The 27969-nt window shown below is 36.6% G+C and overlaps 1 protein-coding gene across 13 annotated transcripts in view; it reads right to left on the bottom strand.

Annotated features, from left to right (window-relative positions):
• Nucleotides 1–2055: 2055 nt before the first annotated feature.
• Nucleotides 2056–27969, bottom strand: part of slc4a7 (solute carrier family 4 member 7) — a 53449-nt gene continuing 27535 nt past the window's right edge. For 3 of the 13 annotated variants that reach the window (XM_067448100.1, XM_067448092.1, XM_067448093.1), the window contains exons 7-27: nucleotides 26828–27253; nucleotides 24505–24620; nucleotides 23185–23247; nucleotides 20608–20765; nucleotides 20069–20156; nucleotides 17855–18001; nucleotides 17581–17684; nucleotides 16169–16343; nucleotides 15868–16001; nucleotides 14051–14296; nucleotides 13858–13963; nucleotides 12287–12448; nucleotides 12093–12206; nucleotides 10584–10745; nucleotides 10258–10509; nucleotides 9861–9929; nucleotides 9558–9731; nucleotides 8026–8157; nucleotides 7391–7485; nucleotides 5669–5776; nucleotides 2056–3980 (exon numbers count right to left, since the gene is read on the bottom strand). In XM_067448100.1, coding sequence (XP_067304201.1) covers nucleotides 3899–3980; nucleotides 5669–5776; nucleotides 7391–7485; nucleotides 8026–8157; nucleotides 9558–9731; nucleotides 9861–9929; nucleotides 10258–10509; nucleotides 10584–10745; nucleotides 12093–12206; nucleotides 12287–12448; nucleotides 13858–13963; nucleotides 14051–14296; nucleotides 15868–16001; nucleotides 16169–16343; nucleotides 17581–17684; nucleotides 17855–18001; nucleotides 20069–20156; nucleotides 20608–20765; nucleotides 23185–23247; nucleotides 24505–24620; nucleotides 26828–27253 — 3113 coding nt within the window. In that variant the 3' untranslated portion in view covers nucleotides 2056–3898. Of the gene's footprint in view, nucleotides 3981–5668; nucleotides 5777–7180; nucleotides 7233–7390; nucleotides 7486–8025; nucleotides 8158–9557; nucleotides 9732–9860; nucleotides 9930–10257; nucleotides 10510–10583; nucleotides 10746–12092; nucleotides 12207–12286; nucleotides 12449–13857; nucleotides 13964–14050; nucleotides 14297–15867; nucleotides 16002–16168; nucleotides 16344–17580; nucleotides 17685–17854; nucleotides 18002–20068; nucleotides 20157–20607; nucleotides 20766–23184; nucleotides 23248–24504; nucleotides 24621–26827; nucleotides 27254–27969 lie in introns of those variants that run through there. The other 10 variants (XM_067448094.1, XM_067448102.1, XM_067448103.1 and 7 more) reach the window with 8 other exon arrangements.

The raw sequence follows: 27969 nt of genomic DNA, 5'->3' as shown, positions 1-27969 counted from the left end.
CTAATCCTTTAAGCTAGTGTTCACCACATACTTTATTTCAGCTGTTTAACCAAAACCCCACATAAATATTAAATAAATTAAAACTTCAGGACGATGGAACCAGAAGGGCTCAAATGTTAACTCGTTGCTGTGTTTTTGGTCTACAAACTGATGTCATACCTGTGCCACTCTAGCCTATAAATCATTGTTTTATGAAATTGTAAAATGTATCAGATTTTTTTGCACTTTCCCATTCTTATATATATATATATATATATATATAATATATACAGTATTGTTCAAAATAATAGCAGTACAATGTGACTAACCAGAATAATCAAGGTTTTTAGTATATTTTTTATTGCTACGTGGCAAACAAGTTGCCAGTAGGTTCAGTAGATTGTCAGAAAACAAACAAGACCCAGCATTTATGATATGCACGCTCTTAAGGCTGTGCAATTGGGCAATTCGTTGAAAGGGGTGTGTTCAAAAAAATAGCAGTGTGGCATTCAATCACTGAGGTCATCAATTTTGTGAAGAAACAGGTGTGAATCAGGTGGCCCCTGTTTAAGGATGAAGCCAACACTTGTTGAACATGCATTTGAAAGCTGAGGAAAATGGGTCGTTCAAGACATTGTTCAGAAGAACAGCGTACTTTGATTAAAAAGTTGATTAGAGAGGGGAAAACCTATAAAGAGGTGCAAAAAAATGATAGGCTGTTCAGCTAAAATGATCTCCAATGCCTTAAAATGGAGAGCAAAACCAGAGAGACGTGGAAGAAAACGGAAGACAACCATCAAAATGGATAGAAGAATAACCAGAATGGCAAAGGCTCAGCCAATGATCACCTCCAGGATGATCAAAGACAGTCTGGAGTTACCTGTAAGTACTGTGACAGTTAGAAGACGTCTGTGTGAAGCTAATCTATTTTCAAGAATCCCCCGCAAAGTCCCTCTGTTAAAAAAAAGGCATGTGCAGAAGAGGTTACAATTTGCCAAAGAACACATCAACTGGCCTAAAGAGAAATGGAGGAACATTTTGTGGACTGATGAGAGTAAAATTGTTCTTTTTGGGTCCAAGGGCCACAGGCAGTTTGTGAGACGACCCCCAAACTCTGAATTCAAGCCACAGTACACAGTGAAGACAGTGAAGCATGGAGGTGCAAGCATCATGATATGGGCATGTTTCTCCTACTATGGTGTTGGGCCTATTTATCGCATACCAGGGATCATGGATCAGTTTGCATATGTTAAAATACTTGAAGAGGTCATGTTGCCCTATGCTGAAGAGGACATGCCCTTGAAACGGTTGTTTCAACAAGACAATGACCCAAAACACATTAGTAAACGGGCAAAGTCTTGGTTCCAAACCAACAAAATTAATGTTATGGAGTGGCCAGCCCAATCTCCAGACCTTAATCCAATTGAGAACTTGTGGGGTGATATCAAAAATGCTGTTTCTGAAGCAAAACCAAGAAATGTGAATGAATTGTGGAATGTTGTTAAAGAATCATGGAGTGGAATAACAGCTGAGAGGTGCCACAAGTTGGTTGACTCCATGCCACACAGATGTCAAGCAGTTTTAAAAAACTGTGGTCATACAACTAAATATTAGTTTAGTGATTCACAGGATTGCTAAATCCCAGAAAAAAAAAATGTTTGTACAAAATAGTTATGAGTTTGTACAGTCAAAGGTAGACACTGCTATTTTGTTGAACACACCCCTTTCAACTAATTGCCCAATTGCACAGCCTTAAGAGCGTGCATATCATAAATGCTGGGTCTTGTTTGTTTTCTGAGAATCTACTGAACCTACTGGTAGCTTGTTTGCCACGTAGCAATAAAAAATATACTAAAAACCTTGATTATTCTGGTTAGTCACATTGTACTGCTATTATTTTGAACAATACTGTATATATATATATATATATATATATATATATATATATATATATATATATATATATATATATATATATATATATATAAAGTTCCATAGAGTAAGAGTAACATAAAAAGACTGTTCAAGAAAATATTAAAATAATGAATGAACACAAGGTAGACAAAAGACAACAGAAACAGTTATTACATTTATTGCTTTTATAACTTCAACAATACAAAAAGACAACTCTCTCCCCTTGTTTGTATATTGTACAAATGCAACATATCTCCTACAATATCTTAAATCTTGATTTGGCCAGTTCATAAAGGAACCATGTGTCTGAACTGCGTAGAATTCTGATATAGTACATGTACATTGTGCAGACAGAAGCTCAGAACACCACGGCAGCAATACTTCTTCAGTCCTACTGTGAGGCGTCTACAGGGAGATACTAATGGTGTATGACAGAAAACCATCTTCCCGATATTCAACATTACTCCCAGCCACATTCATTCATAAAACAACATTAATTGATCAAATTTAACAAGCAACCTGCTGCAAGAGTAAAAGTGTACAACCTACTGATTTAAAAATCTGAGAGCCTTCACATATAGTAGTCAGGAATTTCATTTTCATTGAGATTTATGAAGTGCTGTGCTGTGATCACTACTGCATGTAAACTACTCATTTCAAATGAACTACACTTGGTATCTTGAAAGAATATAAACAATAAAAGAAATGAAAATTGACACTTTTGTACAATATTTATTATACTCAAACCGAAACTTCAACATATGTGGCCATTAAAACTTTTTTTTTTAATCATGAATCAAAATGTCATAAACAGCGGGGGGGCCTGCACTTTTTTGTCCAGTGTAAAATTAAGATATTTCTCATTAAATAAAAAGAGGACATGTGATTGAGATGCTGAGGAGATTGAGTAGTGTGGGGAAAGAGTGGAAAAATGGAGATTCCTGAGACTGCTCTAGATTAAATAAGTTGTTATCAGGCCTACAGTCGTGATGGCAAGCCTACCTAAAGTGCACATTAACACCAGTAACAGAAGAGGACAGAAATGACAGGCCAACAACAATGCAGCTTCTACATACGTGACCATTAAATGACCGTTAATAAATTAGTTGATTAACACATTGTACAAATCAAAATTCTATTTCATAACACTAAAAAATAAACGATGTAAACATGAAAAAATGGGGGCACAACTGATATTGTTTAACTCTATAACACAATCTGGAACAATTTACATCGCTCTGGTTTTAATCTTCCTGACCTGCTATTTATTTTCAGAGTGACTGCAAGAATGAATGTAATCAATCTTAGTTTGTTCTCATTCTGTGCAATCGACTTTCATATAGTTTTCGTACATAAATCATCACGCCTCTCTGTCAAACCCTCAGTGGGAATGACATTTTTACAATTAAAGTACAATAATAATTTATTTTGCATTCCGCTTTATTATGTCCTTCATATGACATTTTAAAGTGTTTGCTTTGCATGTTCGTTTTCCAAAAACAGTTTGGAAGGTCAGTCATGCCGCTGAATGTCACTACCTTTGGTCTCAATGACACATTTTCTCATATGTGCATTGATTTCTTTTAAAAAGCAGCACTCTGCAACAAACAGCTTTTTAATGTACGGAAAAGAAAATCATCTAAAGCGATGACTTAAACTTAGACTTAAACTTCAAAAAGACTTTGTCTTTATTTCTTGAAAAAAATAAAATAAGTAAATTAAAATCAAATAAAAATCAAATATAAAACCTAAGAAGCCGAGGTTCTTCATAACACCCTATATGTCTGAAAACGTGGTGCTTTATTCATATTAAAAACTGTACAAAATAAACAAAAGGGCTTGTGTGTGTGGTTAAAAATCGAAACTTAGATAAATATACCTGGAACTCATTTCTCAGCCCTCTATCGGGCACGTCTATCTTTGGCTTGCCTTAGTCCGGTTGGCATGACACACAGATCAGAGGACTCTGGGAAGGGCCCTGCAGGAGTGTCCACGGTGAGCTCTCTCATATTGACGTTTCTGCATCCACACATTTATCCTCCTGCTCGTCTTCCACGCTGATCTTAACGCTAGCCGTCTTCTCTTCACTGTAGCATAAAGAGAAAAGATGAAGGGAAAATTAACTCAGTAAAATTTGCCTAGCACAATTTTCCTACATATTGTCACGACCACACTAGCAATATACAGTCTCACATTAGATGAAACACAAAAATAATGTCATACATTAGAAATCTGCAAAAGTATCAGCACACACCCTAAACAATGGATAAAAGCCTGCTCAAGAAAACAAACACGTCTAAATGTGTACAATTCACACATAGTTGTTTGTGTGTCTGTGTGTGTGTATAAATAAATAAATATTTATAATAATGTAAATATATATAATAATGTTTTTATTACTGCAATTCTGGAGAAAAAAATATATATATCTTTTTTTCCAGAATTGCAGTAATCAAAACATTATTATATATATTTGTATAAATATATATTGTATATAAATAATAAATAGAGAAAAAAAAGATACACACACATACAAACATACTCGAATCGCAGTAATAAAAAAAACGTTATTTTGTATAAATAAATAAGTATATTATTATTATTATATTGTTATTATTATACCAATATTTTACAGACAAGGCTCAAAATATTCTTTTAAGTCTGTCATTCTGATATAATTGAATATAAATATAATATATAATGCATTTAAAATTTATAACAAAATTAATTATATATACACAGTACAGGCCAAAAGTTTGGACACATTACTATTTGTAATGTTTTTGAAAGAAGTATCTTCTGCTCATCAAGCCTGCATTTATTTGATCAAAAATACAGGTTTTTTTTTATAAATATTGTGATATATTATTACAATTCAAAATAATTGGTTTTCAATTTATTATACTTTAAATTATCATTTTTTTCTGTGATGTAAAGCTGAATTCTCAGTATCGTTACTCCAGTCTTCAGTGTCACGTGATCTTTCAGAAATAATACTAATATGATGATTCATTTTTAAACTTGGAAACAGTTCTGCTCCTTAATATTTTTTCATAACCTGTGATATTTTTTTATAATACTTTGATGAATAAAAAGTAAAAAAAAAAAAAAAAAAAAAAAAAAAAAAGCTATTGTTTTAAAAATAGAAATCTTTTGTATCAACAATATACACTACTGGTCAGTAATTTGGGATCAGTCATTTTTTTTCTTTCTTTTTTTGAAATACATCAATAATTTTATTCAGCAAGGATGTGTTAAATTGATAAACAATGTTTTTTTATGTAAAGGAGAGTTATATTATTTTAAAATATGTTTTTATTTTGAATAAATGCTGTTCTTTTGAACCTTTTATTTATCAAATATATTAGGCAGCAGAACGGTTTTCAACACTCATAATAAATCAGAATATTAGAATGATTTCTGAAGGACATGTGATAGACATGACACTGAAGACTGGAGTAACGATCCTGAACATTCAGCTTTGCATCACAGAAATAAATGATTGTATATATATTTATATTCATTTAAATATATTTTTTGACATGAAGGACTTACTGTACATTTGATAAAATATATTTAATTAATTTGTAAACACAGCAGTACCTAAGTAGGTGCACTGAATCAAATGCAAACATACATTTTAATGATTTAAAAAAACTTGAACTAACAGGCCTATATATTTATACAAGGAAATTGAAGCAAATGACAGAAAGCAGAGTATTATGATGTGAGAAGCCTTTAAAGACAGGGATGAGGTTAGAGGAACAATGACTACCTGGCACTAGGTTTGAATACTTTGGCACTGTCAGAGCTCATGGCAAAAGTTTTCCACACAGAAGTTCTGGCCATCTCATCAGATATGTTAACCACAGAGGGGTCAGTGCTGCAGAGAAGACACATCAGAGCACTTACGGCTGGTCGGCCACACTTGAACACACTCTTATCTTTTTCTGTTCACCAGCACTGTGCTTGATGGCCATCTGATTAATAAAGCATGAAAACAAAGACAAACCTTCCCAACACAGACCCTGCATTTTATTTCAGAGGTGAGCATTTAATGTCGTCGTGATGATGTTCATAAGCAATATGTCATGTTAGTAATCAATGCATGTTTGATTTATTCATCTCTACCAGCATATAAGACAAAAAATGACTTGGTTTTCATCTGTAAGGCCTGTCTATCGGATCTAGATTAGATAAAGTAACTATAAAAAGGGACACAAAATAGATCTGAGACAAAATGGATGACCTTTCCAAGCTACTATTATTACTACCAAAAAAAACATTCCTTAGACCTTCAAAGCAAAATCACATTCATAGGGCAATCTTAAACACTAAACTAGTGGTTTAATAATAACAGACTACACAACTTTTACAAATGTACATACCTTGACTTCCAACTGTCATTTGAATGTTAAATGAAAGTCATTGCTGTAATATTAATGTAATGAGAGTTTGCCCTGCGAGAAGGAGTAAAATTTACATTTACATTTATGCATTTGAAACCTGTTAGTGAAGCCTAACAAGTGTATTGGAGTGTATCAAATGTCAAAAAGCCTGTCAGTGGTCTCCCTAATTAGTTTAGATATTGCTGAGCATTGGTTTACACTTTGAAATGTTGATTACGGAGCATTCAAGGTAAATCATAAGCACCAGTCACCATCTGAAGCTGTTCTGCATTGTGAAAGGATGAGTATTCAACTTTCATCTGAGTTGCATCTGTAGTTTCTCACCACTAATGCAAAGCTGTCAGAAGATTTAGATTCGTAACCATGCACCCACACGGTGATGTGCAAAATACTCTGTTAATCAAATGTAAGTGATGATTAACACCGTGAGATGGGGCAAATTCCAATCAGAAGGGAGCATCTATGCAAAGTAAGGACTTCGGAGGGAACAGGGCGCTTCTCTTCTTCAGCTCCTGCATGGTCACATTTCTTTCAAATTTAATTAAACTTTATATGAAATGTATGAGAAATATGTGAGTAATATATCACATACTTGAATTACATGTATGTTTATACATGTTAACTGAAACTCTAAGGTCACATGACCATAAACGATATAATAACTTGCTTTAGGTGACCATTACATGTACCCTTCGCTAACAGACTTGTGGAAGGGTCCTTCATGAAGGGATTCAGTATGTAACATCCCTAAAGAAAGGCGTACCCTTCCTGAAGTGGCCTTCAAGGGTGCAAAAACACAGATTGGAATTCGCCCCTGTAAAGAGGGAGTATGCAGGAACCAGAACACAAGCAGGCCTGCAAGTAGACAAAAGACCAACCACTCCGCTCGTGTCTTCCTCATATGAGGTGCCGGAGGCTACACTGTCAGATCTGTCTCAAAAGAAACATGTCAAAACTTACTGAATGAGCCCTTGAATGAGGCCAACACAGGTTATTTAAAAGAAGCCCACATAAATAATTGACGTAGTTCTTAAGTCACATTCATAATGATTTCATGTGATCTCTTTTATGCTGCACCTGTCACCAACCTGACTTTAAGGGTCTTCACAGGGATTTCCAGGTGATCACTACCATCATAGGGGATCTCTATTCTTCCTCCTACTTCTATCATGCGCTGTGCTTCCTGAGTAGAAAGATTTTGACAAAAAAAAGAGAAAATTCTATTAAAAGGGTGGAGCTTCACTGCAAAAAATGCTTTTCTTGGGATTTTTGTCTTGTTTTTAGTCCAAACATCTACAAATTCTTAAAACAAGAAGTATTTACTAGACAAGCAAAAGTAATTGTCTTGTTTTGGGAAAAAAATAACTCAAAATTAAGAGTTTGTGCTTAAAATAAGCAACATAATCTGCCAGTGGGATAAGCAAAATAATCTTAATTCAAACAGAAAATAAGATTATTTTGCGTATTTCTAAGCAAAAACTCTATTAATTTTGAGTTATTTAACCGAGAAAATAATTTTTACTTGTCTAGTAAATGTTTCTTCATGTAAGAATTTTTAGATATTTTGACTAGAAACAAGACACAAATACTAAGAAAAGCATTTTTTGCAGTGTTCAGAAATATTCTAAACCTGCCCATCATCAGGAGAAGAAAAACAAAGCATATGAAGAGGTACAGAGAGAGCCATCTTAATACATTTTCAGTGTAAGTACTGATCAAGTACCTCTTTTTCCTTTTTCTTTTTGTCATCTTCCTTTTTCTTCTTGCTTTCTGGCATTAGGTCATCCAACCAGCTAAGCTCCCTCTTCGTAAAGCATAAATCTAGAAGCTTTCGCACAAATACCAGAGCAAGAACCTACAGAAGATGAATACAAGAACTGAGTAAATTTTTTAAAATAAAAACAATGGATAATGAGCAATGCAATCTGAATAAAAATGAACACACACAAAATTAAAAATGTAATTCACAGCATTCAAGGCAGAATCCAAATTTTTGTGCAGAATTTTGGAGAAACTTTGCAATAAAATTGGTAAAACCGAGTTAAACGGAGTGTACTGTGTATTAAAACCTGTCACCAAGTATGTAATACATTTGCTTACATTTTTAATAAACATTTACATTCAGGAATATATGCAAGTAATATGCAATTACTGAGGTTATGTTGCATATGTTTATGTTACTTTGAAAGCACTGTGTTCTTGTGCCTTTTTCACATTGCAAGAAAAAAAAACTATCAACAATAGCGTATAATATACACTTCAAGATTTTACTGGATTACACTTGAAAACCCATTTCTCTGCTCAAAAAGCCTAAAACCTTTTCTCAACTTCTAATACCTATTAACAGGGCTCAAAGTGTGTGTGTTTTACTCTAAAAATAGATGTGTGTTATGCTGCCTTCACGTGCTATCGGAAGTTTCCTACTTCCCACTTCAAAAGTCGTGATTACGAGCTTGTTGTGTTCAGGTGCTTTGTTGTCGGAAAGAATGGAGGACGCCAGGGTTATACGTTTGTGCGTCTTTGGAAAATGTTATTTTAACACTATAACCATTTCAGTCATTTCCTGGTCCCAAAAAAAAATCTTATTGTATAGCTACTTTTAACACACTATCTAGATAGTCAGCTTGCTCACTATTCTGGAATGATGGTCAACTAGATGCGATATTTGATGTGTTTAAAATACACAATATGCTTCAAATGATTATTAATTTATGTAAATATGTAATACTTTAACGACAAGACAATTAAATTGTTGTGGGAAAAAAAACGAATAAAACACCTGCCACAGCCACTTTCCGAACTTCCCAGTGGTAAACACGACATCAGAGGGCGTTCATGTGCAATTTTTACCTTGAAAACTCGTATTTATGATCATTCCGATAGCACGTGAAGGTGGCATTTATTGTAAAATTTATTTAGAAGCACGAGAATAAAAAGGTCTTCAGTTTGAGGATAGAAAATCAGTGATACAGCCTGATTGTTAAACTTCGAAAGGTGATGATTTAATTGAATAACACAGATGAGCAGAACGAGTGAAGGAGACGTGCTAAATGAAAATGCACATTAACTCTCTGACAGTAGATGGTCCTCATGGATCCGCAGAAACGCAGCTTTTACCCTGTAAACAAAGCAGGCTGCTCTGCTTTCGGTTTCTGAACAGTAAATACAATTTGGCTAAAAAAGATCAAATACACAAAAGCCATGTTAATGCCAGGTTTATAGTTGGTGAGATTTCATGGTGCATTTTATATTTACCATCATAGGGAAGACCACCGCGGCAGCTGAGGCTTTGATGACCCACAGCAGCACCAGGCAGGTGAGCTGAACTATTGTGAATATGTGAACCTTCCACAGCGGCACGTATCTCAGGTAGATCAGGTCAGGCTGGTGCTTTGCAGGCATCCCAAACAGCTTAATACGGTCAAAGAACTGCAGCGCAATGAATACACAAACAACATGACCACAAACTCATCATAGTCTTAGACTGAGCTGCCATCATGAAAAAGACCATCTATCTTGTAGTGAAATAAACTATTGTGAATATAAAAGTGCACTAACCTGTATGCCTCTGAGTGAGGACGCACCCATGTAGAGGAACACTCCGTACAACACGGGCATTGGTATAAACTATAGGGGAAAAAAGATAAAAAGGGGGGAAAGAATACAATACACACTGTAAAGCCAGACATAAATAATAGTCGGAAATTTATGTTTGTTTAGTTTTTTACCCTTTAGACAAAATATAAAAACATAAATAAATATAATTTGCAGTTTATAGAGCATTATATTTGATATATCAGGCTTTTAAAACTCATAGTACATTATAGGAGAATGTGGAGCTTATACTCAAGGAGGGAAAAAACTATTCAATTTGAATTAACTTTTAATTTGATCAAATATAATACAGTAGACTTTATTTGAATAATAATTGTTCTGCACATTAAACTGAGCTTACCTTTAAAATAGATGTCATAAAGACAGAGAGACCCATAAGCACAAAGATCATGAACCCAGTAACCCTCTGCTCACGGATACCCAGGAACTTGGGCTGCTCTCCGGGGGCCGAACACTCTGACTCCACTTTCAGGCTGTTGACGTGAGAGATGGAGAGGACAGTGGCAGCGACGAACCAGGGCAAGCCCATCACAGAACACACGCCGAGCATCACAGCCACCACCAAAAGGTCAAGATGATAGCCACAGCCTTTCTGCAGCAGAACAGAACCATGAGCACTAGCACCGCTGCAGGGCTCTGATAGGCTGGATTAGGTATTTAACTGACCTTGAGCTTGTGTTCTTTACGGTTGATGATGACAGCGGTGATCTGCTGATCCATGAAGATGAGGATGGTGCACAGGAGGGCAGGGATGGCTGCTGCTATCAATGTCCATGTGGGGTTATCACCCAGAGGTGAGATCAGCCAGCCTCGATTCTTAGAGGTGGGCTATGGGTCAGAAGAAAAACACAAATATGTATTATTTGTATTAATATAATATGGGAATTAATATTTTAAGAGTCACCAAGGCCAAAATAAACAGTATCTAAGAAGCACTTAGTGATACTGTACACTACCTTTCAAAAGTTTGGGGTTGTTAAGATTTCTTAAAATGCTTTTAAAAGAAGTCTCTTATGCTCACCAAAGGTGCATTTATTTGAATACAGTAAAAAAAAGTAATATTGTAAAATAATCCGTATCACATGAGCTATTAGAATTATATAATTATAATATGCTGATTTGGTGATCAAGAAACATTTTGTATCAATGTTGAAAACATTTGTGTTGGTTAATATTTTTGTGGAAATCATAAAAATCTAATTACAATTCTTTAATAATATAAAGTTGATAAAAAAAACAGCATTTCAATCATGACAACTCAGAAGAGTTTTAGCATGTTATTGAATATGGCAATATTAACGTATTTGGCCTTTAGTATATTAACGTATTTAGATCTTGGACTAGATCTGCTATGCTGCTGTTACAGTGCAGGTATAGACTTGCTACTGCTAATGAATACACAGACGCGCTGCTGTGAACATGTAAGATACGCTGCTGCATACACAGAGATACGTAAATCCTGTATCTAGGCAGGTTGAGCTAGGGTAGGTGGATGATTTCAGAGGAACTCTGAGAATAGCCTATTGTTGAGCAATCTCATTGGCTGCAGGATCAGCAGAGAGCAACCATGCGGTAATGATGCAGATTGCTTGTATTTAATGGACCTATCAGCGTGCATCCTCTAGATTTTTATGAACCAGATATTTATTTGAAATCAAAATAGTCTATATAATAATTTCTATAAAACTTAAAAAATTAAGTCTATAAAACTTAAGCGTTATTAAACTTTTAAAGCATTATTGATGACAACACTTGCATAAAAGTACAGCATCTGGTTCTTAGGCTTTATAGAAAAACATAGTTGGACAAGAGGTTAAAATCAATAGTCAAAGCCCGCCATGACAACAGACAACAGAAACAGCTGGAGTGGTTTACACCCTGCTTAGGGTGTTTTCTGTTTATTTTGGGCTGCTTACAACAAATGTAACCATTTTGCCTCCATTCAGATGATGATACACTCATTGCAATTCTTTTTGGAGACATTAAGCTACATAAAGTATCTGCTCTGAAAAATATTCATTCCAACTTTTCTCAACAAATTTGGAGGAGTGAAAAGGATAAAAAGTCCAAAAACCCTAAACCCAGCCAAACATGTTTTCTTGCACTGAGTTTAACAACCCGTCAGATTAGGATGAACAAAAACAAATGAATAATAGAAAATTACATTTAAAGTACCTCAAAGGTATCTGGCACATGTAGTTTAGGAGAGGGGATCCCCACCAAGTAATCAACTAAGACCATAATCAAGATGGTTAGAAAAACTGCAAAGTCACTGATGGAAGAGCGGACCTGTAGAGGACGGAAACAAGATGTTAGAGTAAATGACACTGTTTCAGCACATGATCAGGCATAGGAATGATTCTACTAACTTTAGTGGGGAAATATCGCTTGGTCTTGAACTGCTTGAGGAAGGATGACAGGAAGAATGTGGTGAAGAAGAGAATGACAGACCAGAACAATACATCAGGGATGTACGGGCCATTATGTCCACAAGCAGGACCCACAAACTCGCCATGGAGTACCTTGCAATCCTTTAAAGAGAGAGAGAAAATAATTCAAACAAAAAACAACAACTAATAAATAAAATGAATTAATCTATATATGGCTACAAATGCAATGTAAAATTATGGTTGTCTGTTATGGTTGTATGTTAAGATTAAATGGTTTAGTTGAATTATATATATATATATATATATATATATATATATATATATATATATATATATATATATATATATATATATTATTTTATATATATATATATATATATATATATATATATATATATATATACACACACATACACACATGTACACACCGATTAGGCATAAAATCATGACCACTGACTGTATCTCTTCATCACAGCGCCTGTTAGTTGTGGGTAGTTTGACAAAGGCCAAATTGTGATGGCTAGATGACTGGACCAGAGCATCTCCAAAACTGCAGCACTTGTGGGGTGTTCCCGATCTGCAGTGGTCAAAAGTGTTCCAAGGAAAGAACAGTGGTGAGCCAGGTCATGGGCGACAAAGGCTCATTGATGCATGTGGCCTGTGTGGTCCAATCAAACAGACGAGCTACTGTAGCTCATATTGCTCAAGAAGTTAATGCTGGTTCTGATAGAAAGGTGTCAGAATATCCAGTCCATCACAGTTTGTGGGGGCATAGCCGCAGACCAATCAGGGTGCCCATGCTGACCCCTGCCCTGAAAGCGACATCAGGCATGAGAACTGGTTCAAGGAGCAATGGAAGAAGATGGCCTTGTGAGGGCAGTGTGATGCATTGGGCAATGTTCTGCTGGGAAACCTTGAGTCCTGCCATTAATATGGATGTTACTTTGACATGTACCACCTACCTAAGCATTATTGTAGACCATGTACACCCATGTACAGTAGAATTATGCGCCCTGCCATGAAGCAAAAAAATGTTCCAGAATGGTTTGAGGAACACAAGTTTAAGGCGTTGACTTGGCTTACAAATTCCCCAGATATCAATCCAATCGAGCATCTGTGGGGTGTGCTAAAAAATCAAGTCTGATCCATTGAGGCCCCACCTCACAACTTACAGGACTTAAAGGATCTGCTGCTAACATCTTGGTGCCAGATACTACAGCACACCTTTGGGGGTCTAGTGGAGTCCATGCCTCAACAGGTCAGGGCTGTTTTGGCACCAAAAGGGGGACCAACATGATGTTAGGAAATCATTATGTTATGCCTAATCGGTGCATATAGTGTTGAATATGTAAGTGATATTTTAAATATGTTGAGCTTTGATGACCAAGAAATTCTATAGAACAAAAAATGTAAAGTGTTTTACTTTTATTAAAAGTTCCATTTTACATAATTACATTTTAATTGTTAAGTAAATGTGTTAACGCTTTTAATAATATTTTTACTCATAAGTTAACAAAATTCAACTGTAGTCTGAATAATGAAATGCATACTTTCACATTAAGCTCACTCCAGTTAATGATCTCAGGAGTAAACCCTGACTGATTCCATGCCTGTACCATCTCCTCTGTGGTATTGGATGGAGGTGAACACTGACATCTGGGAGGGAAAAAAAAGGCAAGTTTATTTTGAATCTATCCTCTGAATATATGGTCCATTTAAACACCAAGTTAAATACTTCCTTACGTGTAAAATGTGAGGTTGTCCAAATTGTCATGCATGTTGAAAGGGTACAAATGCCCCAGTTGGAAGAGTTTCTCCAAGGCCTCATAGATGAAAATGATGCAGATGAGAGCAGCGAAGGCTTCCTCAGTGAATCGCGTTATATAACACACCAGAGAGCTGGCATCTGTGGCAACCAGCACAAGGCACAGGAATGCCGTCCACAGGCCAATGCTAGTGCGCAGAGGGAGGTAGGACAAACCGTAGTCACTGAAGAGAGACAAACAGAGATGTTATATTATTGCTCTGGATAAAAGCATCTGCTAAATAAAAAAATTAATAACATTCCTCTACTGCAGTGTTTCCCAACCTTTTGTCAGTCATAGCAACATTCGAAAATTTTCAACATTTTGTGGCACCCCCTCGCATACGTTACACTAGAGGTGTAATGGTACAGATTGCTCACAGGTCAGTTTTATAACATTTTAGGTTCACGGTTTCAGTATGGTTCGGTATTTGCTATGTTCAGAGAATAAAGGACTAATAAAAATAAAGAAAATAAGAAAAAATAACAAATACAAGCAGCAGCACAAATAAATACTATTGAGCAAAGATACTGATAAAATGAACAATGTTTTTGAGGTTTTTTTCAGGTAGATCTAACATTAGTTTTTAGGTAGAGAAATTGAATAAATAATTAAATGTAAAATAACTGCATATTTAACTGTTTAAACTAAAGATTAATCCTTATTAAACTTACACAAGCTATTCAATCAAAAGTAGTGAGTGATGTCCTTATCTTTTCTTTGACATTAAAAAGAGTAAAGGTTGCTGCCCCTTTAAGACCTAATATACTGTAGGGATATGCGTCGTCTTTCTCGATTGTATAAAGTTCACTTAAGGCATATATTCAGACTATATCTGCTTGGATACTCATCAAGATGGACATGTTGACATACTTTTTGTGTGATTTTGTCCGTTCAAGCGCAAGACTTGAAAGAGAACTCAATATTTGCGCGCTGTGAGACGTGTGCGCGCTCTCGGATGAGTGCAGAGATATTGTCTTCGCACAGCGCGTGCGCTCTCATTCGTGTCTTATGGCGAATATATCCAGGGTGATGACGACGAAATGACTGATCAAACGGCAGCAATCGCATGCATTGAACACAGTTTACAAAGAGAGACCGTTTTTCAAGTTACAACCCATATTAAATATGCGTCATCATCAGATGTGAGATGAAACGCGGTGCAAGTGCGTACTGACACCTGGGAAACGCTGCGGATTGTTCTTATAACCTCAGTACAGAAACAAGAACCAAGCCAAGCAAATTATGCATTTTGATATTTGCATTGCAATGCTGCACAAATATGCTTCAAACTAGAATTAAAAGTAGGGTTAAAAAAATAAGGCTATGCAGAACTTAAATGTGTCTTGTATCTCCAAAGTGCTGCACCAACTCTTTTCTGCACCAATAGATGGCGCCAATGTATCTATGGTTTAAAAATCAGCCTTTCCTAAGAGGAAACAATATCTGACATCTGAACAAAGTTTTATTTACTGTAACTTTTTAAATGGGTCCTTGATGAAACGTCAAGCATTGAGTGTATTATCATTCCATACTTCATTTAAAACTGTATAAAATCATTTGTTACAAGCCAATAATTTGTAAAGTGTTTCTGTCCATATTTATAAAAATCGATTTTATAAATTGTTAAAATATAGTTACTAATTGCCCCAGTAAGTCACTTACTGCCCCAGATTCAAATTCTAAAATATGAGAATAATGCCTGAGGTATAGAATAAGGACCGTTGTGACTATTAAAAAGGGAGTCTCTCTCACCTGCAAAAGGTAAAAAGAATTTTCTCAAAAACTAGAACTGGCCCAGTGCTGCCCAGGATAGTGAGAGGCTGACCAGAAAACAGAGAGAAGGCCACACCGGTCAGTGAAGCTCCAAACAGAGACTCAATGGCACTCTAAAACAAACACAGACAAAAGGACTGTCATCAAACTGTGGGAGAGTTTCAAGCAAAGAAAACGGCATTCTGTGGAGGTAGAAATTAAATTTTGAAGGCACAGGGAAGGGCATCGCTCAGAGCTTTAATCCTCCACTGATCTTTCCAAGTCTACAAGTCTGACTCACTATGTTGTTTTTGGTGGCTTCCCCCAGAAGGCCTCCGAAGGTGATGACGGGGGACATGCAGGCACAATAGAGGAAAAGGATGGAAGCTAAACACTGCAGGCTGAAAGCGTCCTTTACATCGCTCCAGTAGAACGGAGCTTTCCGCCTCACATCTAGCACCAGACCACCAAATATCCTGTGTTAAAAGGAAAAGAAATAGCAAGAAAATTCAACCAGGTTATATTTAAAACTGCAGTGAGTTAAACAATAATTTGAATATGTCAACAAACGATAATAGTAATTTCTGTCAGGACCACTAACGTCAAATATGATTGATTGACTATTAGCATAGATTGGCGGTATGGTTCCGTTCTGGGCAAGAACTCCCTGCGCATCCATGCAGCCTAGCATGGATAAGAGCAGGGAGAGCAGAAATAACTCCCTTAGGGTAAACAGAACAGAACCAACATCAGTATTACAGATATCATAAATGTTCATATTAAATGTACAAAATAATTCAGGATTTTTTGTCTGATTCAAGGGGAATTAGAATACCAAATCCTAACTGGACAAGCAGAGGAGCTGGGGTGGAGGAGGGTAAATGAGCTCTGGAGAAACACAATAGCAGCTGATAGTACCAAAGACTAACATGACCTGCCAGAACTAACGCTATGCTTGATAATAGTTATTTATATGTATGCATACACTCAATCATAATAAAACAGAAAATAATTACTGTTGGTTATGACAGTGCAGTTAAACAATGTAAAGTCACTACATTATTGGAAATAAAATTAGGAAATACATTTTAAAATGATAGAAGGGTTTCTCATTTTGTTCTAATGGCTGTTTGGGTGTGCTGTATTTTCAGAATGCTTTGGGGCTTTTAAAACACATCTTAATGGAAGGCTCTCTTACAAAACCGTCTCTGGCCGGCCACTCAAGCTGCACATCAAAGGAGTGGCGCCACTGTTAAATATACTCTTTAATAGCCTTCAATACCTCCGACATGAAAGGCTTAGAAAATTTGCACCATAAAAACATTTTTACCCCCCTCCACCTAATGCGCGTTTAATAAGATCCTCCTTCATCAAAAGAGACTTAAGTAAATCCAACATTACCCCCTTCTCTCTCTCTCTCTCTCTCTAATACTGTGTTCAGCAGGGTTCAGCTTTGACACACATTCATCCCCATGTCCTTAAGGTCCAGATACCTTAATGGCTCAATGCAAGACCACAGCACGTCAAAGTATGTAACTTATATAAACCGATCGGCCATATCTAGGGCATTATAAATATTTATTTTAATATGATTTGAGCCTCATATGAATCTAAAAACATAGATACTTTTATTGACAAACTCAAAAAGAATATGGATGATGTGTGCAAAAGTATATGCAGTATGTAAATAGTGAAGATTGGACTAGCTCTGACCGTCCTGTCCTCTGGAGTTCAGGTCCAGTGTGGTGTTCCTCTTCATTAATAATCTCTGATAGTGGAGCAGAGCCATTTGGCATGGAAGGCATCTTTCTCTTCTCCTGCAGCCAGGAAATTGAAATAACAAAATATAAGAGGCCAAAAGGAGCAACAACAGCAACCTGTCAGCCCTGATTGCTGGCTTCTTGCAGAGTTTAAACCAACAACCTTCTTGTTACCACTTCAGAGCCATAATCACTACTCTAAAATATCCCCAAATCCAGATGATTACCTGAGATGGGACACTCTTTGGCGGCTCAATTCGTATCGTGGGGTCCCATTCTCCTGGAGGCAGCACTGTCACCTGGTCCAAGAACTCGTCTATGCCGGACAGAAGGTCATTCCTGTCTTTGGCTTTGTACGCTACATCATGAAAGATCTGTCAAGGTGTTAGAGAAGACATGAACATGCTATTATCATGCAATTATAAATACATGATTGAGTAAAGTCTCCAATAATGTAATTTCTTTCAATACAGATCAAAAGTTTGGGTTTTAATTTTGAAATAAGTATTTTTTGCTTACGAAGGCTTCAATAATTTGATCACAAATACAGTAGAAAACAGTGATATTACGAAATATTATAACAAATGAAGTGTAATTTATTCCTGTGATGCAAACCTCCTTTTTTTAGCATCATTACTCTAGTTTTCACTGCCACATGATCCTTCTGAAATCATTCTAATATGTTAATTTAGTGATCAAGAAGCATTTCTTATTATTGTCAAATTATTATTTGATTTATAGAAAGTTTAAAGAGCCATTTCTTTGAAATAGAAATCTTTTGTAACATTATGTCAATGGTCACTCTTGATCAATTTAACGCATCCTTGCCGAATAAAAGTACTATTACTATTTTTCTTTTAAAGGGGTGGTTCTGTCTTTTTTTTCTAGGCTTGGTTGTGGTTGCAGTATAACATGTCTTAATACTTTTTTTTAAAACGCTGTATTTTTCTTATATTTTACCTTTATTCCATACCACTGTCTCCACTGTCCTTTGAACGGCTCGTTTGCTTCCTGCTTCTATGAAGCCCATCCCTCCGAAAAACGCAATGGTCTCAGATTGGTTAGATGGCCAAAAGTAGTTTCATGTATGGATGTATACACATGTATGTATTCGTCTTTTCCCTTTCCCAAGAGCACCGATTACAGACTATTTAACTCCACCAGAGCGCCGGTTGAATCTGTTACAGTAGTTTCATGTATTTTAAGTGCCAAACACAGGTTGTCCAGAAACACCACACCCCTTACCTTTACGGGCAGAAGTCACATCTGCGCTGACTAGCAAGGGTTTATGATGTCACTAACCTGGGAAGAAGCTTGTTGTAGTCCAAACCGGCCGTTTTTGTAGGCAATAAACTTTAAAAGACATTATCTCTGTTTGCATTGAACTTTCAGCGCTGTAACTTTGCAGATACTGTTTATGCTCGAGCAGGAACATTACACACTTACTAAAGTTAAAAAAGTGAAATCGCATGCAACCACCCCTTTAAATGTACTGATCCCAAACTTTTGATCAGAAGTGTAAATTCTAAACAACACTATTAAAATGCTACTGAAGGCTTAGAGCAGGGATACTTTATCCTAATCTTTATGGACTTTTGTCTGGGTAGATGCAATATTTAATAATGATGTTATTTAATGACAGACTTTTGAAACCTCACAATCTCGTTTTCATTAAATAATTGGACAATAAGCTGAACTGTTGTGTAACGTCATCAATTGTTTAACTTAGGTCGGAGCCATATCCTTGTGGGCAGTGCTACAACATAAGTGCCACAGTGCTTTGGGGCACCAGAGTTCGGGTCCCGGATAGTGGTTAAAATTAAGAACAAAACCTTTAAAAAAAAAGGTTTAACCAAGCAAAAAAAATGTATTCATGCATTCACGCCATATCATAATTACAGTAAATAAATCTCTATAACGCTCTTACGGTACTTTGATGTCATACAACTGGTCTGCACAGCGCCACAACAAGTCGATCACACCTTAAATCTGCAGTGGTCAGGTGGTATAGCGATCCTGTGGTACAAGTCATAGCTCTCTGAAAATTTTACATGTTGTAATTACAAGTTCTACAAGCCTTTGATTGTGAAGGCCTTTCAGTTCAGAATTGTTATGGTAATTACGACATGGCGTGAACGCAAAGGTTGAGGGATGCAAAGGTTGTAAATATTAGACATGCCCTATAACCTTAAGACACTACAACTTATTATTGAATGGACAGTATTTTTTCTTTCACAGCATTGTATTCATTCAAATAAAATTATATTAACATTTACGCATTTGACAGATACTCGCATTGTAATCATGGTATACATTTTTCAATTCATGCATTTTCTGGGAATTGAACCCACAACCTTGGCGTTGCTAGGAACAGGTCTACTGTCCTGAGCTACAGGAACGCAATCTAAGACATACAGCCTTGTTTAGAGTAGATGCCTCACCTCATCTGTCATTAAAGTAGCTATAGACCTGCCAATCTCGTGGTATTGGCCCCCTTTGCCGAAAGGTCCCAAGAGCAAGAAGAGAAATCTGTAAATAAATTGAGGAAATAAATAAAACTGCAGCAAAATGTTGCACAAAAGGCTTCACATACTATGCCAACCATAATAAGAGACCCCTGCCCTGAAAGCAGCAACAGTGGGAACATCAGCAACAGAACTGGTCCACGGAGCAATGGAAGAAGGTGGCCTAATGAATCACATTTTCTTTTACATGACGTGTCGTGGATGGCCGGGTGCGTGTGTCTGGGGAACACATGGCACCAGGATGCACTATGGGAAGAAGGTAAGCCGTCGGAGGCAGTGTGATGCATTGGGCAATGTTCTGCTGGGAAACCTTGAGTCCTTCCATTAATATGGATGTTACTTTGACATGTACCACCTACCTAAGCATTGTTGCAGACCATGTACACCCTAGGGTAAAGGGGGTATTATTATTTATGTATATGCATGTCATGTTTTTAGGGGTGCTTAAGCGCTACCTTGTTGGAACAGGAACTTCAGTCAGTCCAGTGAGAAGAACAGCAGGTGAGAGACGAATGAAGGCAATGATTGGACGCTCAAGGAAATCAACTTCCCCCACCAAAACATTTGAAGCCTCAGCGCCTGGAGGAATTTTCTTCATGAAATTCATGTCCACCTTAAGAGTACAGATAAGTAGAAGGTACAGATAAGAAGATCAGGTACATAGTGCCGACCTAAGACATTCATGTGTTTTTTTGTGAACCTCATAAATGGGGCAGTTGGAGTATTGCTGCCTTCACCTGCGATCAAGATTATCGTAAATACAAATTTACCAGTTAAGAATTGGACATGAACCACCTTTCAAGTTGTATTTACCACTGGGAAGGTCAAGGATCATTTTGATACCCAAGATCTTGAGTTGGGTGTGCCACAAACTTTAAACATGGCAGAGGGGAGAACGATTACTGCTGTGACTGGTAGTCTAACATCGCCTTGTTTTGTGGGTAAAATAGTGTATATTTACATATATAAATAATAATTCGAAGCACTGTATGTTTTATACAAAAAATTCCAGAATTGTCAGCGAGCTGACTATCTAGATACCGCATGAATGTTTATATTTTTGTCAGTGAATGGGACGCTAAATATAATCTTTGGCTTTAATACGATTTTTTCAATGAAAAGGCAAAAATAAACCTGGTCTCTTTTATGATTCCTGTTCTTTATGACAACAAAGCACTTGAATGTGATGAGCTCGTTAATCACAACATCGGAAGTGGGAGTTGGGAAATTTCCAAAAGCACATGAAGGCAGCATAAAGAGCAAAGTATACAGGGGCGGTCACCCTACACATTTTGTTCCACTGACTTCCATTCATACGCATGCGAATGTGTCAGACTGGAAATGCATGCAAATGCGAAAACAAATCTGCTTGTAGACAAGCCTGCTCTAAGTTAGCAAAAAAAAGTGTAACGCCTGTTAAAACCTTGGTCAAACTACAGTTTTGGGGCTGACATAGAAAAGCAAAGGAAACATATACACACTTCTAATACCTAAAATGACAAATGGGAAACCCTACGGTCTCACGGAAATACTCTGACCTGCGCATTCACATCACATGAAGACGTGTGACTAGTAGAAGATCGATACGTCATGACCAGTTGGCTGAATTAAAAGAGTGCATATATTTGCAGTTAAGACGAGTAGATTGTATGTGTTTTCATTTCAAATGTATTACTGTACTTTGGGCTCTAAACCAAATTCCACACTTTAGCAAAAATTGGACCGGTAAATCATACCAGTCAATAATTAAAAGGTTTCAAGTCTTCAGGAAATACATTTCAGCCAAACTCTGGTTAAGCCAGTTTAACATGGTTATCAATGACACTTTTCACATGGACTATAAATCACAGACAAAAATAAATCTTGAGAAACAATTCATGATAAACCATTGACAATGAACAAAAGCAACAATTACACAACCAGGTAATATACCAAACCAATGACATATGAGAGAAAAGGGATATTTCAAAATCCACAGGACAGCAGAATATAGATCAGTTCAGTCTGGAGAAATGTTTTTTCTCTTAGCGAGTCACGTTTTTCTAACCAGGATCAGTATTCACGGAAAGATGTCACCTAACTCTTAACAAAACAGGACATCATCTGAAGTACAGGATCAACTGCAAAATCAAAATAAGCTATCAAATGAACCCAGGTGCTTTTAACACCTAAAAAACATTGTTTAACTTCTTCCAAGACAAGTGGACATTCGTTAAAAAACAGGTTTCAATCACATTTCAGTTTAGGGTTTCAGTGTTATTTTGAAACAAAGCTGTCATAATGAAACAATGACCGTGAGAATATGATTAAACAAATACTTCTCTAAGTTTCAATAGCAACTTCAAGTAGAGACCACAAATATTGGCTTGCTTTCTTTGTCACTTTGTGTCCCACTACTGGCTACAAATAGCTACAATACAATTCAGCATTGTCTCAATGATAATGGACATAAAACAAATTAAAAACAATTTATTGAATACAAGCAAGTAAATAAATGTGTAGTAAAAAACTAATTTCAGTTCATTTGCAAAAAATTATAATATTGAAGACACTTTAAAATAAGCTTTAAATTATTAACATTAGTTAATGCATTCTATTCTAATTATTCTAGGTTCTAGGTTTATAGCATGCACTACTACTACATAAATATCTACTGTAGATGTATTGTGAAGAAAAACAAATTAAAAATGAACAGCAGTTTATAGTTTTAAAACACTATTTGTCAACCACTATTTTGGACTGTGTTAACATCCCACTAGGATATTGTAAATAAAATGACAGCCTGTTTGAAGGTCCCATATTAAGGACATAGATTTAGGCAGAACCATTGTGAAATACTGCAATATCAAAACAGAAACATTGTTCCTTTTCACAAGACACTTCAAACATCATTTATCACGACACACAGTACAGTAATCAAAACATGGTTAACCACTCAAGAACACATCACAGAAGACCAAAGGCACAAACACAACCTCATGAAGCACTCGATGACGACACACTGGAAGAGTTATAATGATGTAGAGACTTACTGTAGGCCTTTTGCTGCCCCTTCCCAGAGAGCTGCAACTACAGTGAAAAGAGGTTTGGCTGTCCTGATACCAACCAGACAGACATGGAGAGTGTTCAGTGCTCTGAATATATCTGCAATCTTTCATGAGACTTATGTTCAGAACGATCTCATACCTTTACTTAAACTTAAAGGTAATTTGATGCATTTTAAAAATGCTATAAAGATATTGCACTGAGGTCCACTTTAAAATCTTTTTGCACCATCGTCCATGCATTTGTGCCCTCCATCTTTCCCTTATGACCTTTTGTGACATTTAAATAAAAGAGTTAGCGGTGAAAACAATCCCTCTGAAACAGTTATTTTGCATGATATGGATAACTATTTTAAAGCAGATAACAAGATAATGGTCATTCTCTGAGACTGAATAAAAAACAACAACCTAGGGCTGAACATTTTTTGGGGGAAAAAAAGGGGAAAAAATCTAATTGGGATTTTAAAAATAAAAACATTGATTTAAATTCTGATTTAAAATGTGTTTTTAAGAGCTCAAGGTTTGCTGCATAGTTGCACAACATATTGTGATTAATAATTATTTATTTGTATTATTATTATTATTAAAATTATTATTTAGCTAAAGTTAAACCCTCATGCTTTTATTTTGGAACACTTAAAGCTATTTTCCTCTCATTTCATCCCATCAGGTCCCCCAAAAAAGATTTGTAATGAGAAGAAACGGTTGGCCTATGTTGCATTCCCAAATTAACACTGTGCCACAATTCACTCTGAAACGCACAGTGCCTATATTTATTTACATAAATTGCACTTATATTAAAGTTTTATTTTGATTACTGTTCAGCCCTAAGAAACCATTCACCTTAAAAGTTCAAAAGTGCTTAAAATTACACAAAACATCATTCACAGTGCTGTTAAAATATATTAAACCAGGTAAAACAATCTTTCATATCCGACAATTATTCAACATACAGGCTTATTATGAATCACAGGAATTTAAAAAATGATACACGCCATGGTCTATTTTCTTTTATAAGAGCTAAATGACAATAGGTAGGTGAACTAGAAATAAAGTGGGTCTCATGATCATCTGGAAATTATTTTGAAACTGCATGGATTTAATATTGAGTAATATAAATAAGCTTGGCAGCCTCTAGTCACTGCGCACTTTAGTTGCATGGAAAATAGCATGAACATTCCTGTCTAAGATCTTGAGTGATCAAGTGAAAACTTGATGAGAAAATGATGACAAATGTAATTTTTGTTGAACTTTTCTTTTAAGTGATGCCTAGCCACAGCAGGAGGATGTGTTGCAGAGGAAGCTCACCTTGCTAAAGTCCACAGTGCTGTTTTCCCGGCTGCCACCAGCGCCGTTCATTCGGCTTTCACTGAGCTTACTGTTCTCCAGGCTCCCTGGGGCCGACTGGGGGGATGCAAGGAGACCTGTTGGGATGAGAAAAGAGGAAAGTGGTGGAGGACCGTGTTAGATGTGTGTTTGTGACTGCTTCAATATGCCGGGAAGGTTAACCGCACACTCATTGTGTGGCCTAGAGTGTGAACATGCAGAGCAGGTCACATGCTTTCTGCATAACATCACACAACAGTGTTTGCGCTCATGGATGCTATGCTGCAAGGCTGAATTTCAAACATTTAGAAAGTGGTCTTTAAGATTTTCCAACCCACAGATTTTGTTGGATAGAAATAAATACAAAATTACGGAATGACAGGGTGAGTTCATTTAAGGAGAGCATTAAGCAAACTGTTCCTGGCTTCTGTGTGAGGATTTTAGCTTCACACAGCAGAGCGATTGAAAACCCTCTCCCAATATCCATAAAGAGGTACTGTAAAACTGCGTAGGCCTGGGATGACATTTCGTGGAAACAAGCTGTCCTGCTATCTGAGCCTGCCGCTTGACGTCATGCAAACTTAAAAATAAAGGGAGCAAAAAGACCCTCCTTCTATGGCCATCCCTGTAAACACATGGAACGGACAAATCAGTCATCGCAATTGTTTAATGTCACTGCCTCCTTGCTACGGCCTGGTCAGGCACTCAGAACGGAGGTTTGCGAGCACGCGAGCTGCACACTCTGCCAACATGAACGCAGCAATGTAAAACATGGAGCCACTCCATGACATCACCCACTCCCATTTCAACAGGCTCGGTTTACATTTTTGGCATAAGTGTATTGCAAGAGGCCAATGGCCTATGTTGTCACAGGAAACATTCTGCTCCTCAGCATGACATCATTTAGTAATAAATGTGAGGTACTACCAACCTTCATAGTGTGCTTAATTTGTGGTGATTGATTTATTGATCTGGTTTCTAGCTAGAGCTTTAACGAACCCAGACAGTAGTATTAATAATACAAATAAAAGTTCCCATAAGCTTGCATTGCAAGTCACACCGTGGTATTTAGAAAAGTTTTTGAGTAAATGTCTAGCATAATTGGGTTGATCATTACATTTAAAATATTTGATGATCACCCCAATTATGCTAGACATTTAGTCAAAAACCTTTCCAAATAACACTATGTTAGAGAGCAAATATAAATAGCTTTTAAGGCCACTGTAGTTCATGACATTATAGAAGGATGCTTAAATAGTCTATATAAAAGATCAAAGAGAACACTTATATCTGAACCACTGTATGAGAATTGCATGTGCTGTTACTGGATGTTCTGTATGCATGCGTGTATTCTCAGGGAAATATAACTCTCCTTAAACAGCTGATTGACTGGACAAGGTGAAACTCGTAAAACGTGGGGACATGAAGACATTCAAATAATTATCAGGGTGACAGAGGGAAGAGTGTGACTGAGACAGGTCAGAAAGAGACAGGAGAGAATGAGAGAGAGTGTGTTGGAAGCAATGCGATGAAAATAGCATGCATTAGATAATCAGATTGTTTGGATGTGTTTTTCTTTCTAGTTTTCTTCAACATTTAAAAAAAATGTATTTACTGATACATACAATTGATTTCATATGAATCCAGGTTTGGGTTTATAATTAATGAATATGTATAAGTATTTTATGGTTAAAATTTAAGCTTAACACACACACACACACACACACACACACACACACACACACATGCAATTTACCTGCTGAAGTTTGAGTTTAGCGAGCTTTTGGTGAGAGGTTTCAGGTTTACAATTACATTATTCATTTTATATAATACAATAAAAACAACATACATTACTGTTCAAAAAGTTAACTGCTTTCTATTGTATTATGGTTTAAAACATAATTTAAGTGACAGCACAGCTGTATTTGATGCATTAATACAGTGTCACATGATACAGTGTATCATTATTTGATGAATAGAAAGATTTTCTTTTTTTAAAACAGCATTGATTTAAAACAGTATTTGACATAATGCAGCCATGCTGAATAGAAGAATCAGTTTCTTAATGAATAATATGAAATTAAAAAAGTTTAGTAGTTTATTAAAATAGTAGTGTATGTTGTATTTGCCATAATCAAAAACAGAATACTCAAAATGCCTATTGCTACTTTAAGCTACTTAGTGTAGAACATTACTTTTTTATCACATGTAATTATTATTTGTTTTGGACTCAAACAAAGAGTGTGAGAGGCTGAGCAAATATATCATGCAGGAGACACATCATGCTGACGGGCTGGATATTTGCCTGACTGAGGTAAGGACAATAGCTGTGCCAGCCTGGCCGGGTCATGAACCACCTTCTCATCCTGAGTGGTGAAAGACTGTGACTGCGGTGGTTCCTCCTCCTCCTCGGGCGGGAACACCACGACCTCTGGAATGTCCTCTCGCTCTCCCCGCACCACCAGCAGCTCAGGCCCCTGCTGAGAGGGTCCTGGGGAGCGGAGAGATGAAGAAGCGCGGTGGGCGGTAGGGGGGGTGTTTTGAGGGGTGGCGAAAGGGGAGCCGTTGGGGGTGGCGGAAGGGGTGGAGTTGGCACTGGGCAGAAGCTGGTTGAGAATGATGGAGGAACGGGAACTGCGGGAATCTCTGGAGGGACGGCGCGAGCTGGGGGGAGTGGAGGTGGAGTAGGAACGTCTAAGGAGGGACAGACGGGAGGCAGAGAGACCCTCCCCTGATGCAGGAGGTCAAAGGATGAGGAAAAGTATGAAGAGAGGAAAACAAAGTAAACACACTGCAGATGGAATAAAATAACATTGTTGAATAAAATAAAAGCAAAAATGTTGAGATGAGAGAGTTGGAAAGGTTAGAATGAAGTGAGGAAGTGAGATGGTAGCATGAACGGAAAGTGCAAATCAGTCACGATTCAAAACCCAGAGACATGACCATCACACGCTGATCGTAATTTGAATAAATCCTACTAGCTTATTTTTTGGTTGTAAACATCACAGAACCCACACTCAACTCAGTGTTTCACAGAAGCAGCAGAAAAACAGAGCCTAGTTTTGTATGCTGAGTTTGAAGCTAGCTCCAAATATGCCATGACAAAAACATGCAGCATCCATATGATCCAAGCAGTTTAAAAAATATATACATTTTGGCCTTTGAGTTCTTCTAAACGTAAATCACCATTTCTATGCAAGCACACTACCGTTCAAAAGTTATGGGGTCAGTAACTAATTACATTAAGAAATGTATATTTGAATATAGCAAGGATGCATTAAATTAATAGAAAGTAAAAGCAGAGATCCATTTCATATAAATGCTGTTTTAACTTTATATTTATCAAAGAATCCTGAAAAAAAAAAACAATGTTTCATAATACTTTTTCATATTTCAATATGAGAATTCTATGAAAAATTATTTTAAAAATCTTACCGACCCCAAACT

Source organism: Pseudorasbora parva, chromosome 7 (genome assembly GCF_024679245.1).
Source record: "Pseudorasbora parva isolate DD20220531a chromosome 7, ASM2467924v1, whole genome shotgun sequence".
Lineage (NCBI taxonomy): Eukaryota > Metazoa > Chordata > Actinopteri > Cypriniformes > Gobionidae > Pseudorasbora > Pseudorasbora parva.
This window is presented reverse-complemented; position numbering and strand designations above follow the sequence as displayed.